The following is a 17,256-nucleotide window of genomic DNA, read 5'->3' on the forward strand; positions in this document are numbered from 1 at the left end:
ATGTAAACAACAAGAAGAAGGAGGAAATAGTGACGGGATGATGGCTGTCCTGTGACTCTGAGAATGAACACAAATCATCGATCGATGTTTCTGGCCTGGTAGTGTTTGATTTGCTTTGACCTGGGCATATGTAATGTGGAAAGCACTCTATAGTCGGGGAAGAACACTGTCGGGTCTTGCACGTATTCGAAACAATTTACTCAATGCTATTAAGGAATTAAATAAGACAAAGAACACCATGCAGTACAGTTTTCTTGGCCCTGCTATCGCAACTACGAAGCGATCACATATCGCTGCCTTCAAGAGCAGCCGACACAAACTTAAAATTATCGCGGTCGTAGGCCGTGCAATCGACACGCAGGACCTTTTGCATGGCATCTTGCGCAGCAGAGGTCAGCATAGCCTTTCTGTGCTGCTTTTTTGTGGTGCCAGCAGGAGTTTCTAGCAGTTGGGCACTTCTTTCGCCGAGAAAAGCCTTCACGCACAGTTTAAATTTTGCAAACATTTCTTCAATAGGGTTGAAGAATGGACTGCACAGAGGCAAATATTTCGTGACGTGCGTTTCTTGTAGACGGGCTTCATGCGAATGCTTGTGACATGGAGCGTTATCGAATATAAAAACTGCATTTGCTTCGGGTTCAAGTTGCATGACAGTGTGAAATGCATCTTGGAGAAATTCATTAAAGGTGAGCCAACTGACGGGCTCTACAAGTCTCCATAGGAATAGGGCGTTGGCTGACATACAAGCGACGACGTTTATATTCGCCCCCTTTGTGCTTGTTCTCTTCTCCACAGCAGGCGCCCCTTGCTTGGACCTGCCGAAGCTTCGTGAACAACAGACGTTAAAGTTCGTTTCGTCTATATAGTAGCGTAGCACTTGAGGTCCGTTCACCTGCAACCTTTGTGCATATGTTTTTCTCGTTTCTTTCACATCGGTCGTGTTTCTATCCTGTGGTTGGAGAGTAAGAAGCTTTATCGGGTAACTGTGCCTATCTAACAGTCTGTCAATGGACCAAGTACTGATCTCCAAGCCTGGTCGCCTTCCTTGCAAGGCACATTTCAGTTGGTTTAGGGTAAATGCGAGATACTCGTCAACAATAGAATCCAGTTCTTTGCGTACAACCTCAGAAAATTTTATTTTTGATCCTCCGCGGCTCTGCAAGACGGTCCTGTCTCTCCGTGCGATGGACCTCGCAGTTTTGATGTTGATGCCGAGAGCTGCTGCTACCTGCTTTAGGTCGCCCCTTCTTCGGGCGCAGTCAATAATTCGAGCCCTGTCTTCTGCCGACACCTTCCTGTACTTTTGACGCGATTCTCCGCGATTCTTCCTTGGTCGTCCTCTTCGCATCGCCAATTAAGAAATTAGATGGAGCGCGATAAGCGACGGGACTATAGTCTGCAAAGCTTTCGTTCGTCTGCGAAGTGGTCGTCTGTAATCACGTCTGCATGGACAACAGCGTAGATCTCCTGTGTTTTAAATACTGCAGGAATGTCTACTGAATAATGTCTACTAGTGAGTACTGTCTACTGAATACTGGGATACTGTAGGACTGTCAGTCTGAATTATGATAGTGTGGGACCCTTCCCATGTCTATGGGTATTACACATGCTTTTCATTAAAAAAGTCGGTCTCTGCACTGTAATGGGATACTGTGGGAAAGTTAATCTGGATTACGATATTATGAGACTATTCCCATGTTTACGGGTATACCCATGCTCTTCATTAAGAATGTGGGTTTCTGCACTGTAATTGGATACTGTGGGACTGTCGATCTGAATTATGATATTGTAGGACTCTTTCCATGTCAACAGGCATTACCCATGCTTTCCATTAAAAATGCGAGTTTGGCAATGCAATGGCATACTGTGGGACTGCCTATCTGGATCACGACATTTCGGGACTTTTCCGATGTCTGCAGGTAATACCAATGATTTTCAAAAGAAATGTGGGTTTCTGCACTGTAATGGGCCACATGGGACTGTCAATCTGAATTACGATATTGTGTGACTATTCCCATGTCAACCGGTATTACCCATGCTTTTCATTAAAAATACGGGTTTCTGTACTGTAATGGGATATTGTGGGGCTGTCGATGTGAATTACGATACTATAGGAGTATTCACATGTCTACAGGTATTACCCATGCTTTTCTTTCAAAATGCGGGTTTTGCACTGCAATAGGATACTGTGGGACTGTCTATTTGGGTTACGATATTGTGGGACTTTATCAGTGTCTGCAAGAAATACCAATGCTTTCCAATAAAAATGCGAGTTTCTGCCCTGTAATGGCCTACGTGGGACTGTCAATCTGTATTACGATATTGTGGGACTATTCTCATGTCAACGGGTATTACACATGCTTTCCATTAAAGATACGGGTTTCTGCACTGTAATGGGATACTATGGGACTGTCTATCTGGATTATGATATCATGGGAGTTCTCCCATGTCTGCAGGTATTACCCATACTTTCGATTAAAAATAAGGGTTTCTGCACTGTAATGGGATACTGAGGGACTGTCTATCTGGATCACGATGTTGTGGGACTATTCGTATGTCTACCGGTATTACCAATGCTTTTCATTAAAAATGTGTGTTTGTGCACAATAATGGAATACTGTGGGACTGTCGACCTGGATTACAATATTGTGGGACTATTCCCACGTCTATGGATTTACCGATGCTTTTCATTAAAATTCGGGTTTCTGCACTGTAATGGGATACTGCGGGACTGTCTATCTGGATCAAGCTTTTATGGGACTATTCCCATGTCTACAGGTATTAACCATACTTTCCATTTAAAATGCGGGTTTCGACACGGTAATGGGATACTGAGAGTCTCTATCTGGATCATGATGTTGTGGCTTTTCATTAAAAATGCATGTTTTTGCACTGTAATGGGACACTGTGGACTCTCTATATTGATTACAATATTTTGGGACTATTCCCATGTCTACGGATATTACCCATGCTTTTCATTAAAAATTCGGGTTTCTGCATTGTAATGAATACTGTTGGAGTGTCCATCCGGATTACAATATTGTGTTACTATTCCCATGTCTACAGATATTACCCATGCTTTTCATAAAAAATTGGGTTTTACACATTAATGGAATACTGTGGGACTGTCAGTCTGGATTACGATATTGCGGAACTATTCCCCTGTCTACGGATAGAACTGGGGCCAGGATTTTTACGCATTTGCCTATAAATGCCTAAACTGACCATCTTCATGCTTTTTTGTCTTTTTTTGGGTTTCATGCTTAGAACCACCTATTTGAGGAGATTTGGAGTATGGCAGGACAAAACTGGATGCTTTCGTCTCTTTCAACATGCCCATTCTTGTCGCAACCTTGACTGCTGGGACACAAAACCTAAAGAAACATGTTGACCGATAACGTTTTCCCAAAATATAGTAGCATGTACGCGAACATATTTGGCGAGACTGGACAGCTGAATTTTAATGTCACTTTTTTTCATTGGGTATGGTGCATCACGGTATTCTCAGCTGAGAACTATCACTTTTTATATGTGATTATGCTCTTTTCGTGTAATGGGTCTGGATTTCACACGTGCACTCACACACATTTGGGGACATTTGGTGTGGAGGGCGCGCTGAATAAGTCAGGCAGAAGGGTCAGTTAGGTTAGGAGTTGGGGCATATTTCGTTCCCGTAAGAGTCCTGTACGAGGGTCAGTTAAGTTAGGTGTTCCGACATATTGGGTTCGTTGAGAGTTCGAGAAGGGGGAATAATGCAGGTGCATGCACAATAGAGAGGAAATGAGTCTCTCTTGATCCGCAAGGAACATACATATCGCCCACGCGCCACTGCGTGCTGCCTTCCAAAGCCAGCAAGCACACAGCGGCTTGCCGGCAGAGAAACACAGCCTGTAAAACACAAAGCGTACCTCCTCACTTTCCGCCTATTAGCTGCGTCTTTTTCCTCGCTGCGCTGTGCTCTTTCAATACGCGGATTTTAAGGGAGACCAGAGCAGAGACCAGAGGATAGTGCAGTTCAAAAGAACCCCAGGTAGTCCAAATTACCCGCATTCGTACCCTGCGGCATGTGCAAGACTGCGCAGACAAACCTTACGTGTAGCATCACAGACCACAGTACCATTTGTGCTCTTTAGTAAATCTAAATACTCCTCCGAGCCTCGAGAACACATAGAGCAGAGGTGGGCTGGGACCGGGCCTGAGCATGGAAACAGTCGGGTACGGGCTGGGCCCGAGCCCAGGCTGGGAATCTATAGAAGACTTCGGGCCCGGGCCGGGTGTGGGCCGTAGCAGCCGGGCCTGGGCCGGGCACGGACCTGAAAATTAGGCCCATGCAGTGTGTATGCTCAGTGCTATCAACTCGGTGAAACGATGGTCATGCCGCAAAATAATCGGATGCTTAGTGTTCTCGTCTACTTCTGCCTCCTGAAGACGTCCTTGAAGTCGCGTGATACGATCGTCGTCCAAAAAAGGGTGTAACTGGTGAAGACGAGATGATGAGGGAACATCTTCCCCTCTTTGTAAGTTTGATATCCCGCTTCCAAAAGATGCACATTGAGTACAGTAGTGATAGATATAGCACTTGTTAACAGTGGGCCGCTCAGGTTACATGCGACACGCACACGCAAGATAAGATATATCAGAAAACAATGGAAATCATGTATCGATAGTGTGAACAATGGGTTCCCAGGTTTCAATAACATGCGCCGCCAGGATAAGGTAACGGTTAACTCAGGTAAACAATGGGAACTCACGTGTCGATAGTGTTTGATGGGCACCTGGATGCACGTTTAATGACATTTAATAACACGCAATGACATGTAATAACGCACAATGACATGTAATAACACGCAAATGACATGTAATAACACACAAATGACATTTAATAACAGGCAATAACATCTGATGACATTTAATAGTATTTTTCCGATCGGGTTGACGTCAGTCCGTCACCTAGTTTGGATGCCGCATCAGAGCGCCAGGTAGTTTCGGTTCCCACCAAGCGCCCTCTAGTTTTCAAGCTTTGGCCGTCTGTAGTTTCGGTTTCGGTTTTAAATGAATGGACGCCAACCTTGGTTGCTCCACTTGTAGTTCTGGTTTCAGTTTCGAATTCCTAGGTGTTGCCAGATGCCCTCTGGTTTCAAGCTATTGACCGACTGTAATTTCGGTTTCAAACCGCAGCACGCTAGTTTCGCTGTGACAACGTCAACGCATTTTCTGGCGATATAAATTAAGCGTACGCGTAGAAATTTCATCAGAAAAAGAAAAAAAAACATGGTTGACCAGTTCTATGTGAACCTGCTCTCAAATGCATCTTTGGATGTGTTTCCCGACAACACAATGAGCAAGTTCCGAGTAAAGCTAGCCCATCCACAGACGTTGGAGGGTAGGTGGGAGGCCGCTTTAACAGAAATCAACATCCCTTTTGCGATTAAAAATGTAACTGACACAGTCAATAGTATATCGGAAACGACATTCCTTGGTTCTACGATTGAAGCAACAGAGAAGGTCAAGTTCAACGCTAATGAAAACATTCTCTTGTCTTTGAGACAATTTTTAGCAAAACATTTGCAGTATAAGACAAGAATTATACGTGGTAGCGGTCATTATGAGATACAACTTCCTCTGAACTATGGTTTGGAAATTAGCGCAACTCTTGCCGCTAAGCTTGGCATGGCTGAAAAGATAATCGGCTGTGGAGAGTTGGACAGAGGGTCACCCGTGAAGCTACTCAAATACCAGGTGGATACGGAAGAAACGATTAACATAGTTACCTATCGTTCACGAACGGTAAAGTATGAAGTTCCAGAAGGCTACTACGAATCGGGGAAGGACCTCGTTAATTCCATTAACCATGCCTATCGAACAAAACTTCATTTGTCGCAAGATGCTCGTCTCCTCGTATGTAACCCATAAAACGGAATTTGTCACCTGGAACGCATGAACAATGGCTATGTGACCTTTCATCCTTATTTGGCTTTGATGTTGGGCTTCGGAAAGAGGACAACTTTCTCAAGTTATACAGTCGCCGAACGAGACGTTTGTCTATTCCCTGCTCAAAACTATATTTTCATATACTGCGATGTCATCGAGAACGAATTTGTGGGTGACGTGACAGCACCACTTCTTCGATCGATACCGTTCAGAGTCCAGGGTGTACTATAATATGTATCTGCGAAGGAATTGACAACCATTCAAATCGAGTTGGCAAACGAGATAGGTGATTTCATTCCATTCATTTCTGGCTCTGGACGTGTCGGGTTGACGATCCACCTACGTAAATGTATATAACAAACCCACCATGTTGCATAGCACATTTTGGTGCAGGAAAGCGAGAGCATCTACCACACTATACTGCTCCCGAGCTTTATCAGATTGGAAGAGGCATATTTGGTGACGTATTGAGGGGTTTCTTGCCCATACTGACCAAGAAGGTAGCGCCATACGTTGGAAGAAAGCTCCTTGATACTGGAAGACATATAGCCGAGGAAGTCCAGCAAGGAGCATCATTTCGAGAAGCCGTCAAGAAAGGAGTAGACCGCACAGTGCATAAAACTCGTGACGAGTTACTTCAGAGACTCACAGGGAAAGGAAGAAAACGCAAGGCCATTAAAAAAGCTCAAACTGCGGAGAAGCGGAGGAAATATGTCTTCTTTACTTGACAGAAAAAAAAAAAATGTCTATTGCAGTAGTGCATAAAGATTCCTGTCTGTGTACTACAAACCAGCTGGAACTCTTCTCTCTTCCACCTACAAACTTTGTTTTGGAGAAGTCTGAATACGTCGAGTTTTTCCCAGTATCTGCTCCGACATCAAGCGGAGTGATCGAGTACAATGTTCCGGGACTCGGTGGGGGCTTCTTTGATCTTCAATCCAGCTTTTTGCATATTCAGTGCAAGATCATTCGAAAGAATGGAGATCCAGCGGTAACTACAACAAGCACTTCAACAACACCTGATGCAGTCATACCTGTCCAAGCGTTTGGTTCATCATTCTTTCAACACGTACATATCTACCTGAATTCAACCTTGGTTTCGAGTTTCGAACATTATGGCTACCGTTCCTACTTGGACATCATTACGAATGCCAACAATGTAACTCAGACACACACCCTTTCAGCAATGTTATACGAGCCAGACCCTTTAGGCACGAGTGAGGTATATGCTCCCACATCTGATTCAAAAGGAGTTTTCGCTCGTTACAAGCGAACCAAAGGATCGGCACTGTGTGACATGTACAGCCCAATCTTCAGCGACATATGTCAACAACAGAAGCTCATTCTTAACGGAACCGACATAAGAGTTGTGCTACGTCAAGCATCGGATGATTTTCGTCTCTTGCAAGCTGATGGTGCAACAGAAAAGCACACTGTGGAATTTTCACGTATCGTGCTCTATCTCCGACGTGTTCAGTTACCGCCGAGTATACTTGTTGGTATAGAACGAAGACTTCAAACAACACCTGCAGTATACCTTCTCCGAGGACTGGAAATTAAGTACAGAACCATCGCCCCTAACCAATCTCAGGTGATATTTGACGACTTGTACAGCGAGCGAGTTCCCTCCAAGTTAACAGTATTGATGGTCAGGAGCGATGCCTACCAAGGTAGCAGACCACGAAACCCATTCAAGCTTGAGAACTTCAAACTAAAACGAGCACTACTGGACGTTGGTGGACAACAGTACACGGATGAGTTCGACTTCCAACGAGACATCTATTCCAAAGCCTATATACACCTGCTTCACAAACTAAAACGAAAGGATATACCAATAGCTCCAGCTGCGTATGCAAAATAGACATTTATGCTTTATTACCATCTGACTCCAGATGCAGAAGTGAATGCTCTATGTCCTGTTGTTCAAGCCAACGTTCGTCTGACCCTAACGTTTGCTGCCAATCTAACAGAAGCAGTTACGGTGTTGTTTGTATCCGAAACACCACGTGTGTCCGAAACACCACGTGTGCTAGAAATCAACAAAGACAGACGAGTGAAATTTGTCTGAAAAATAAACATGGAGGAGTGGCAGTTCTATGCAGCATTCAGTAGACACTACTGCACCAGAGAACTGTTTCGGGGAACCTTTGCATGCAATGAAATCGCAAGACAGGAAGCCATACCCGGAATTTATGTGATTAACACAGCTCCAAGGAGCAGTAACGGTGAACGCTAGACCATGACTTATGTTTCCGGTGACAATGTGGTTACGTATTTTGATAGTTACTGCATTCAGCCCGTCTACAAAGAATTCTACCAATTCATTCATGCTACCAGGTCATTTTACTATAACAAGAAAAGACTTCAGGGCTATGGATCAGCTACATGTGGCCTCTACTGCCTGTATGTAGGCAGCATGCTCGCTTGTGGATTCTCGCTCCGAGAGTGCACTCAGAGATTTTCGTCAACGAACTTCACACTGAACGACAAGCTGGTACCCGTCCTTGTACGGAAGCAATTCCCAAGAAAGACAGACAACATGTCATGTTGCAGTGTACTTTGACACAATAAAATTGTATTTATTTCCATGTCGTTACAGGCACAATCTTATATATATATATATATAAAACAGCATTTCAACAACAACAGCCAGGTAGGGCAACATATGCATAAAAACTGTCTACATCTTTCCATTGGATGCGTACCCAAAGGGTAACGTGTGGATACCATCCTCACAAATGAAACGCTTTGTGTCTAGGGGATTTAAAGCTACTTTCGTAACACATACACTTTTATTGATATTTTCCTTGCGCACAATGAGGTTCTGACAAACTTTGTACACTTCACCAAGCTTAAGAGAGCCTATGTACATTGAATAATGCAACTTCTGGGCTTCACATTGTTTCACCCCCTTAGCACGATTGTATCGTCTTTTACTATGGAGGTCTAGTGCATAGAGCTTTGGTTTCAGGCAACAGAACCCTAGGATGTGGTCGTGGGGCATTTCGTTCTTAAATTTTCCTAGCACCATCTTGTTTTTCGTAGAATACATCGAGTCATCACAAGAATGACCAGATGTATCAAGGTGGGTATCGGCGAGCTCCGCAAGGGCCTTCTCATCGCTCAGCATCACGATATAAGAATCTGTGTCCATATACAAGAGCCTTGTGTCCGGGGCTACCCGAAGCAAGTTGTTATAATAAAAGTCATACATCATGACTTTAGACAGCTCGAGAATAGTGAACCCCAGGTACAGAGGCTGTCGCATACGGACTATCGATTGAGCGAACTGAAACAAGACTACGTTAGAGCTTAGAGCCCTGAATTGTTTGAGGTTCGGTTTACGCAAGAATCTCAACACTTGCTCCTCGGAAGTTGCTAAGCGACAGTCGAGGAACTTTCGTACATTCATACATGTTTTCCCATATACGGAGTTAATTAAACACTTGTACAGGTTACGTTCGAAGGTATTGGTTGCCTGCTTGCGTAGTTCATGATGGAAGTCAACATAGGATCGCAGGAATGGTTTTTGTTTGAACCTGAGCACCCGGTAAATTTTCTCGAGCCGAAGACCCAACTGTAGGTACAACTTTAGACTGGGATAATGAAGAAAATACTTCTTGTCAAGCAATGTAAGGAGTAATTTCGGTTCTATATCATGCTGTGGGAGGTTAGATTTTTTCATCAGGTCTTTCTGATAATCCGAAAGCAACTCATACGGGACGCTCATTTTTTCGGGCGTGAGCGGTAAATCTTTATGTCGTTCGTGGAGCTCTTGTACGTAGGCCAGGTCTACCTCTAAAAAATAACCAACGTCTGCATAATCTGCAACAAGGGTTACATCTAAACCTGCAACCTCTTCGGGTGACAGCCGTTCAAAGTCTCCGAATGGGAGTGGTTCACGCATCACTGTGCCATAGAGTCCATTTATGTCCATGTAATGAATTATGGTCTTTGGTTTTTCGGGATCGTACTGATCTGTCCCTGGGACATTTGCAGTGGCCATTCGCGTTGAACACTGGGTCATACCACCACGCAGGCCCCGTTCAATTAACAGATAGGCATCGGGATCGTGGATTAAATCCAGATTAATCCGGCTCATTTTTAGTGCGCAAGACATGCTTAGTCCTGGGAGTGACACGAAATGAAGTGGTTCAATTTTGTGCGTCTCCAACGCCCATATTCGGAAGTTTTGAAACACGTCTGCCAGAAGCAATGCGTCCGTCAGAAGGTACAAATCCGAGTACTCGCCCAGGCTCTTCAGTTGAAATTTTTCAACCACATTTTGCGCATGGCGGTAATCTTCCTCGCTCACTTCTGATCCGTTCAGTTGGTTAAAGAACTGATCACGTGATGGCAAACAGGGCTCGTCGTAACGTTCAAAAGAGGTAACGTAGTTATAACAGAAAACCCCTTTACGTACAACCAACCTGAAGTAGTCCTCCTCTGCGAAAAACTGACGCATACACCTGAAGTTAGATTCTCCTTTGTCACATAGATTTTTCGTCAATGTGTCGAGACTAGCATTGAGGAAGCTTAACGAGTCTATGAAGCGGAACACACCAATGTCTATAGCCTTAAACTTTTGACAACTGGAGGCTATCACTCTGATGTCTGTCTTCCGAAGCAGGTGCAGATGAGCTACTATGAATCCGAGGTCATAATTGGCATTATGTGCAATGATGGGCACTTTCCGTGGTATCCGCAGTTTCAGATTACATCCCTGACACAATGATTGGCGAAATTCTCCACTTACGTGATCATGGTCTCGCACTTTCTGCTTCTTAGTGAATGGTTCTTTACAGATGTTACAGTGAGTGGCTTCAGAATGTTCGAGTTCGTCTCCTGGGGTCATTTCCAAGGGCACAGTCTCGTGCAACATCGCATACAGCTCATCATGCAAATTACGCAATAGTTCCATGAAAACGGAAACGCAGTCTGCACCACGGTAAATACGTTTCTTCAAGACATACGAATCGCACGAGCGTATGACGAGGAGACAAAAGGATGAAGGGATGTGTTCCTCGTAGACATTCCCGCCTCCCGAACATGGTGATAGTACACTCTCAAAGTCGTATACACAGTAGAAGGGAACTTCCGACATCAAATGCTCTCCGGCAAACGACAGTGTCTCACCCTTCTTTGGAAAAATAGTCTTGGACACTTTTTGTTGTTTACACATTAGTAGATGATCGGCGAGTACACCCGGGGTGGTGAAACCCATCGTACACCGTTTGCAGTGAAAATAACCAGGTGGTGTGAACAAAGCATTGAAATTAGTAATGAGTACAAAATGGAAGTCAATCAGCAGTAGGTCGACATGCTTCTTGCACTGGTCATCGACAACCTTGATTGGGTAAACATATTTTTCATCTTTGTCATAACCGTACACGTTAATGCTCACATCGTTCTGCTTCTCAAACATTTCTACATCTTTCGGGAACACCACAGGAAACGTCTCTGGAAATACATATTGAGACAGGTATGACCTGTAGGATGAAGCTCTGCGTCTGTAAGAACCCTTTGCAGGATGTAGACCGGCAAGTACGCAAAATGCGAAACACATGTTCTGTTCACTATTCTCGTGAAGGTCGACACTCAGAAGACACCGACACTTTTTTTTCAATTCGTTTGGCAATTCAAAGTCGGTACAACCAATGAGCTGTGGTGTGAGACGACCGACATGAAGAATGCAGGCGTGAATTCGAAATAAGAAAAATCCCGACCCTTGCATTTCAAGCTTTTCTAAATTGTTGGTGACTTCAGTGCCTACTTCAATGACAGCATGTTCTACGTCTCGTTCCGACCACAGCGTATGCACACTCGAAGGAATAAATTGAGTGACAAATATGATCTCATCCTCAGGCGTATGTCGACCGAGTTCCGCCTTCAGCAAAACATAAAAGCGTAACGGAAATCCGAAATGTCGAAGTACACCGGCAAGGTAGCGTCCGTTTTCATGAAAGAATGTGCTGACATCCAGCCCGTCGTCGTCTCTGTCATGTAGATGAAGCTCATAGCGGTTGGTATAGTTGCGGAGCGTACAGAGTGTCTCACAAAATGGGATACAGGGTGTTGCAAGGTTATGAACGTTAGCCAGATGAATTTGAAGTCCCAGCGCTGTTGTGTAGTGCTGCCGATCGGCCGGAGGACAAAGGTGGCATGTCACCACTTATTTTTATTTTTTTACTCGGATTGACCGAACACGATGTCTGGCATAAGAAGACGTTTCCCGTCTTTTCCAACTCGCTCTTTCTTCTCCATCCAGAGTCCGCTCGTGTTCCTCATGTCTTCGATGTCTTGAGTGCTTAGTTTATGAAACCGAGCTGGAAGGAACACCTTTACGTGCTCGTGATCCTTCATAATTTCTACGTAGACTGCCTCGCCATACCTCGTTTCAATTTTGTTAACATCAACCACATCATACTTGATGTTTTTAGGAATTGTCGCCATTTTTTGAAACTCTCCACATTTCTTAACTTGTCAAGTTTATGCAAGATCGACGAAGACATGATGCTTACCTGTACACTGATGCAATGATGACGACGATGATCCTTCGGACACGTTGGACCGGCTGAAAACAAAAGGAGCACATGTTAGAACACTGCAAAATATTTCATCATTCTGAACACCATACCTCCTCAGAAGGAGGTTCGAGAGTGAAGGAGCTGAGCGTCAGACAGTTCTTATATAAGAAGTTGCCAGCATGGCAACCTTGAGGAGTCTTCTTTTTTTTTACATCGTCAACTCTGCAGTCGAACCTACCTTTGCAGTTTGCTTTTTTTCCCTGCAGTTTGCAAGCACGGACTTGTTTATCTAACGAAACGTATCTTGACCAGACTTCATTCCCTTGCACGAAATGACAGTGATAGCACCTTTTAGGTTCGTGACGCCTGCCTCGGTGTCAATTTCAGGGGCTAGTCAAAGTGGGAAATCCACCTTCGTGGCACGACTAATTAAACACAGAGCTGTCCTCTTTGACAAACCGTTCAAGCAAATATGGTATATCTATCTTTATAAGCAGACGGTATTCGATACTCTTCCTGAAGTAAATTTCAGTCAAGACATCCCTGCAGATCCGGAGAATTATAGCCACTCATTATTTATATTTGACGACTGTTTAGCCGACCGGCAAAGACTCAAAGAAATCTGCAAATTTTATATCGCTGGGTGTCACCACCTGTCAATAACGGCTGTGTTCATCTCACAATACCTGTTCGTCAACGACCCTTTGTATCGCACAATACAATTCAATAGCACGGCTCTCGTTTTATTTCGTTCACCACGCACTACAGACCAGCTGCGTATGCTGTCCAGGCAGATTTTCGTGCGAAATGATTTGTTGCCCACGATATATAAAGATGCCTGTCAGAAACCATACTCATACTTAGTTATCGACTTGTCTCAACAGAGCAACGATCACTATAAGGTGTGGACAAACATTTTCCCGGATGATCACAGACAGATCGTATACAGGTCATTAAAAGGCTTAACAAACACATTCGTTTCCTTCGTATGATCGCTGAAGCAAAGACAGGGGAAGATCGTTACAACCTGATTCAACATGCCAGCAGGGAACAGCTACGAACAATCAGGGAGATTTGTATGAACCTCTGCAAAGGAAACATCGACGTACCGCCGAAAGTTAAAAAGCAATTGCAGCCTTTTGCAACACCCATTAGGACACTGGCTTCCAGGCAAGACCGTGCAGATGTGAAGAAAGTTAAACGGATTCTTCATCAGTCCGGCGGGTTTTTGCAATTTTTGTTGCCCCCCTTGTTAGGTCTCGTTTCAAGTTTAGCGGGCAAAAGCATCGCAAAAGCAATCGGCATTTAAATAATGCAGAAATACGAGCTTGTTCCCTATCGGGAAAGCACTATTCCGTCGATATTGAATAAACAGGAGCCTGATGATATCAAGGCCAAGGAGATCATCCAGTACTTGCACAAGCTATTGCATCCTCCCGCGAACACATTAAGACAGCCTAGTGCAGCAGGTGAGGAGACAAATCATGTGGCATCGACAAGAGAGCAGACACAGATTCAAGCGGACGAGGAGGAAGATGCCATCGTTAATTTTATTAGCAGCGGCTACAAGATGAGAGCAAGCCAATTACTGCGTTTACTAAAACCCGTGCTCGGCTGGAATAGTAAAACGTTTGAGCTCATTGTCAATAGTGAACAAATACCAAATACCAACGTTGTAGACCTTGTTTATTATTTGGTCACAAGAGCGCGAAATGTGTGGCGACCCGCGTATCTCGAGAGGATCCTACCACTATTGGTCAAGCTAAATATACCGACACTTATCGTACATCCATCTCGACTTGAAAAGGAGACTGCAGAGCCATCAGCCAGTAGTCCTACGTTCACACATGAGACACCTCGTCGACGCATTTCTCCGGTTATCACAAGAGCGGCTAAGAGACTTCGAGAATGGAACCAGTATTGAGCACGTTGGAAACGCAACAGGAACACTGTGGTTACCTTCGGGACGAAAACATTCTGGCGCATTTTCCCGCACGACACAGGAAGAAGGCCCTCGCCATTCTGCAGATGCTAAAGACTGTATTTGCGATAGATGAAGAGGGAAGGATTATCTGTCATTCTCGCGTTGTTCCAAGTAGTTCCGTCATCGAGCTTATAAAATACGAACTGCACAATCGATCGCCCTCTTGGTACAAAGGTGACGTGGCAGCCGTTATAAATGCCTACTTGTCATTCGACGGACTTCGTGTTCGTGGAAGAAAATTGTGCTAATGGCTGCTTACGTGGACGTATACCATCCTGGTGCTCTAGGTGGTGTTCAACGACTCGCACGAGCGATCGGTGAAAAGCCGGCGAAGGTTGCCAAGTTCCTGGAAACCAGTGATGTGTACTCTCTCTTCAGAGAACTTAAGCGACCACGTCAGTTCCGGAAGACCATCGTTTTGGGTGTGAAGGATATATTCCAAATAGATTTGAAAGACCTTCAGAAACTGTCGAGATACAACAAGGGTTTTCGCTATCTTTTGTTTTGTATCGATGCATTTTCTCGTATGCTTGCTGTAGTGCCTGTGCAGAATAAACTAGCAGCGGAAATTATACGTGGACTGAGACTCGCTTTTAGACATGTTGGGGCTCCGAGACTGATTCATTCAGACAGAGGTACAGAGTTCACCAATAAGTCAGTCGGAGCATTTTTAAAATCAAAAGGGATATCTCTCTTCCACTCTAACTCAAATACGAAAGCAAGTATTGCAGAACGATCTATTCGAAGTCTTATGACGCCACTTTATCGTGCTTTTGAATATCAGGGACATAAATCGTACTTGAAAATTTTACAGCCTCTGGTCAAAGCATATAATCATCGTGTTCATAGAACTCTGTCGGCACGACCTGTGGATGTCAACAAAGAAAATGAACATTTATTTAGACAAAAGCTCTATCCTACTCCGAGCAAACCCCCAGAGAAGCCACGTTTTCGCGTTGGCGACCTTGTCAGAATAGCAAAGTCTAGACACCAGTTAGTCAAAAGTTATCTTGGTTCGTTTACGCGTGAAATTTTTGTGGTGAGAGCAGTCAAGATTGGTTACCCGAATACCTATCTCTTACGTGACCAGCAGGAAGAACCTATTGAAGGTCAATTTTATGCAAGCGAATTAACACGTGTGCAGCCTGGAAAGGGCCACCGCATTATAAAAAGACGCGTTCGGAACGGAAAGGTGCAGTACCTGTTGCAACCTTCTGGAAGTCGTAGAAGGACTTGGGTTCCGGAGAACTACCTGCCACCACCGACGACGAAATGACTGGCGATCACTGGTCCGATGTCGAACAGCCAGCCAACGCTGGCGATTCCTGGTCCCAATTGGGTGATGATGTGTGCGGCATGCGGGACGTTACCCAGGATCATCAAATCCAAGGAAAATGTCGCCGTCCTCATACCTGTTGGAATGACGTGTTAGAATGCGGTTCATCGAAGTCAACGGACGACACAGTGCTCGTCGCAGCATTTAAGATAACCAGAGACATTTTCCTGTTCCAGTCCCTGCCTCTGAACCTTCCCGCGAAAAAGACTGTGTGGGAGTCTTCAAAAACAATGTATGCCAGGGTGCACAGGAAGTGTGAACACCTATCCGACCACCCGTTCGACCTGGTCTCCGAATGGGGAAAACAGATGAGCTCCATATTCAGCTATTACGGTGATCGTGACGTCGACGTAATGCAACTGGTGGCCGAAAGTCTATGTATCATGTACTACGCAATGAAGACTGGCTACCATTACCTGGCTGTGTACATAAACGACATGACAATTGACCTGTTGCAAAATAGGTTGTCACCCAAAGACGCTTACCAATAAATATTGAAATCCATGACCAGTTGTCTCATTTTACTGTAGGTCGTCATGGTAAATAGATGCCCGGAGATGTTCTGCTACACCTTGTCCTTTCTGAGTGCTGTTTCCCTGTTCGTTTTCGTAGCTACAAGAGAATTTACAAAACCAACACTGAAACAGGGAAAATGCACTACCGTGACTCAGATTGACCATAACATCTACGTCCACCGATGTCAGGCTGCAGTAACTGCCGTACGCCTTTGGCTCAGCAATGGTCATCCGACGAGATACAGAGTAAATCTGTCGCAAAATGATACACGTCAACTATGGCATTGCTTGAAAGAAGCAAATGTCGCGCACAATTATTATAACTTCGAGTGCTCGAAGCTATGTGAAATAAGCTTCGAACCCAGGCAAGTAATAGAACGATGTCCCGGCAATGTGTACAATATTGCAAGACTCATTGGGAATGGAGAGCACAGCGGTTATGGTATCACTCTTTCGAAATCGGCTACCATGTCTCTGCTGTCTCATCTGAGCGAAACAATAAAAAGAATTGAAAACAAATACATGCCCGCATTTCATTTAGCTATAAGATACACTGTAACAGAAGAATGGTTTGAAATACTCACATCACTTGGCTCTTACGTGGCACACTCACTGCTGGAAGCTCGTACGTGGCAGACAGCGTATACCACCGGTCGAAAATGCATCTTGCGAGGGCGATAACGTTTTCTTTTGTGTGTGTGTGTGGCTGGTGTTCCCAAGGAGCGTTTGGAAAAAGCCAGACGGGTGTTTCGCGGTTGTGTTATCATACCAAAAGAAGAAGAAAAAAGAGCGCGTCGGCAAGAGGTATCGCATTTCACATGCTGCTCCTGCGAAAGGAGAAGCTGTCCACGATGCATTCACGTGATCCTTCATTCCCTTGAAATAAAACAAAAATGAAGGGTCTTATAAGCTAGCTGTCGACGACTGAGACCGATCAGACCTTCATCGACGACGCAACTTTGA

General features: G+C 44.6%; 1 protein-coding gene and 1 long non-coding RNA gene across 2 annotated transcripts; both read right to left on the reverse strand.

Annotated features, from left to right (window-relative positions):
- Nucleotides 1–283: 283 nt before the first annotated feature.
- LOC135394258 (uncharacterized) lies at nt 284–1,348 on the reverse strand. The gene has a single exon (XM_064624927.1). The coding sequence runs from the start codon at nt 1,346–1,348 to the stop codon at nt 284–286; it is 1,065 nt and encodes a 354-aa protein (XP_064480997.1).
- A 10,898-nt stretch (nt 1,349–12,246) lies between these two features.
- LOC135376067 (uncharacterized) lies at nt 12,247–16,283 on the reverse strand. The gene is made up of 4 exons (XR_010417523.1): nt 16,264–16,283; nt 15,644–15,854; nt 12,453–12,505; nt 12,247–12,257 (listed from the first exon to the last, which is right to left on the reverse strand). It is a non-coding gene; the product is annotated as an uncharacterized LOC135376067 (long non-coding RNA).
- Between the last annotated feature and the right edge of the window lie 973 nt (nt 16,284–17,256).

This window comes from Ornithodoros turicata, chromosome 1 (assembly GCF_037126465.1).
Source record: "Ornithodoros turicata isolate Travis chromosome 1, ASM3712646v1, whole genome shotgun sequence".
Taxonomy (NCBI): domain Eukaryota; kingdom Metazoa; phylum Arthropoda; class Arachnida; order Ixodida; family Argasidae; genus Ornithodoros; species Ornithodoros turicata.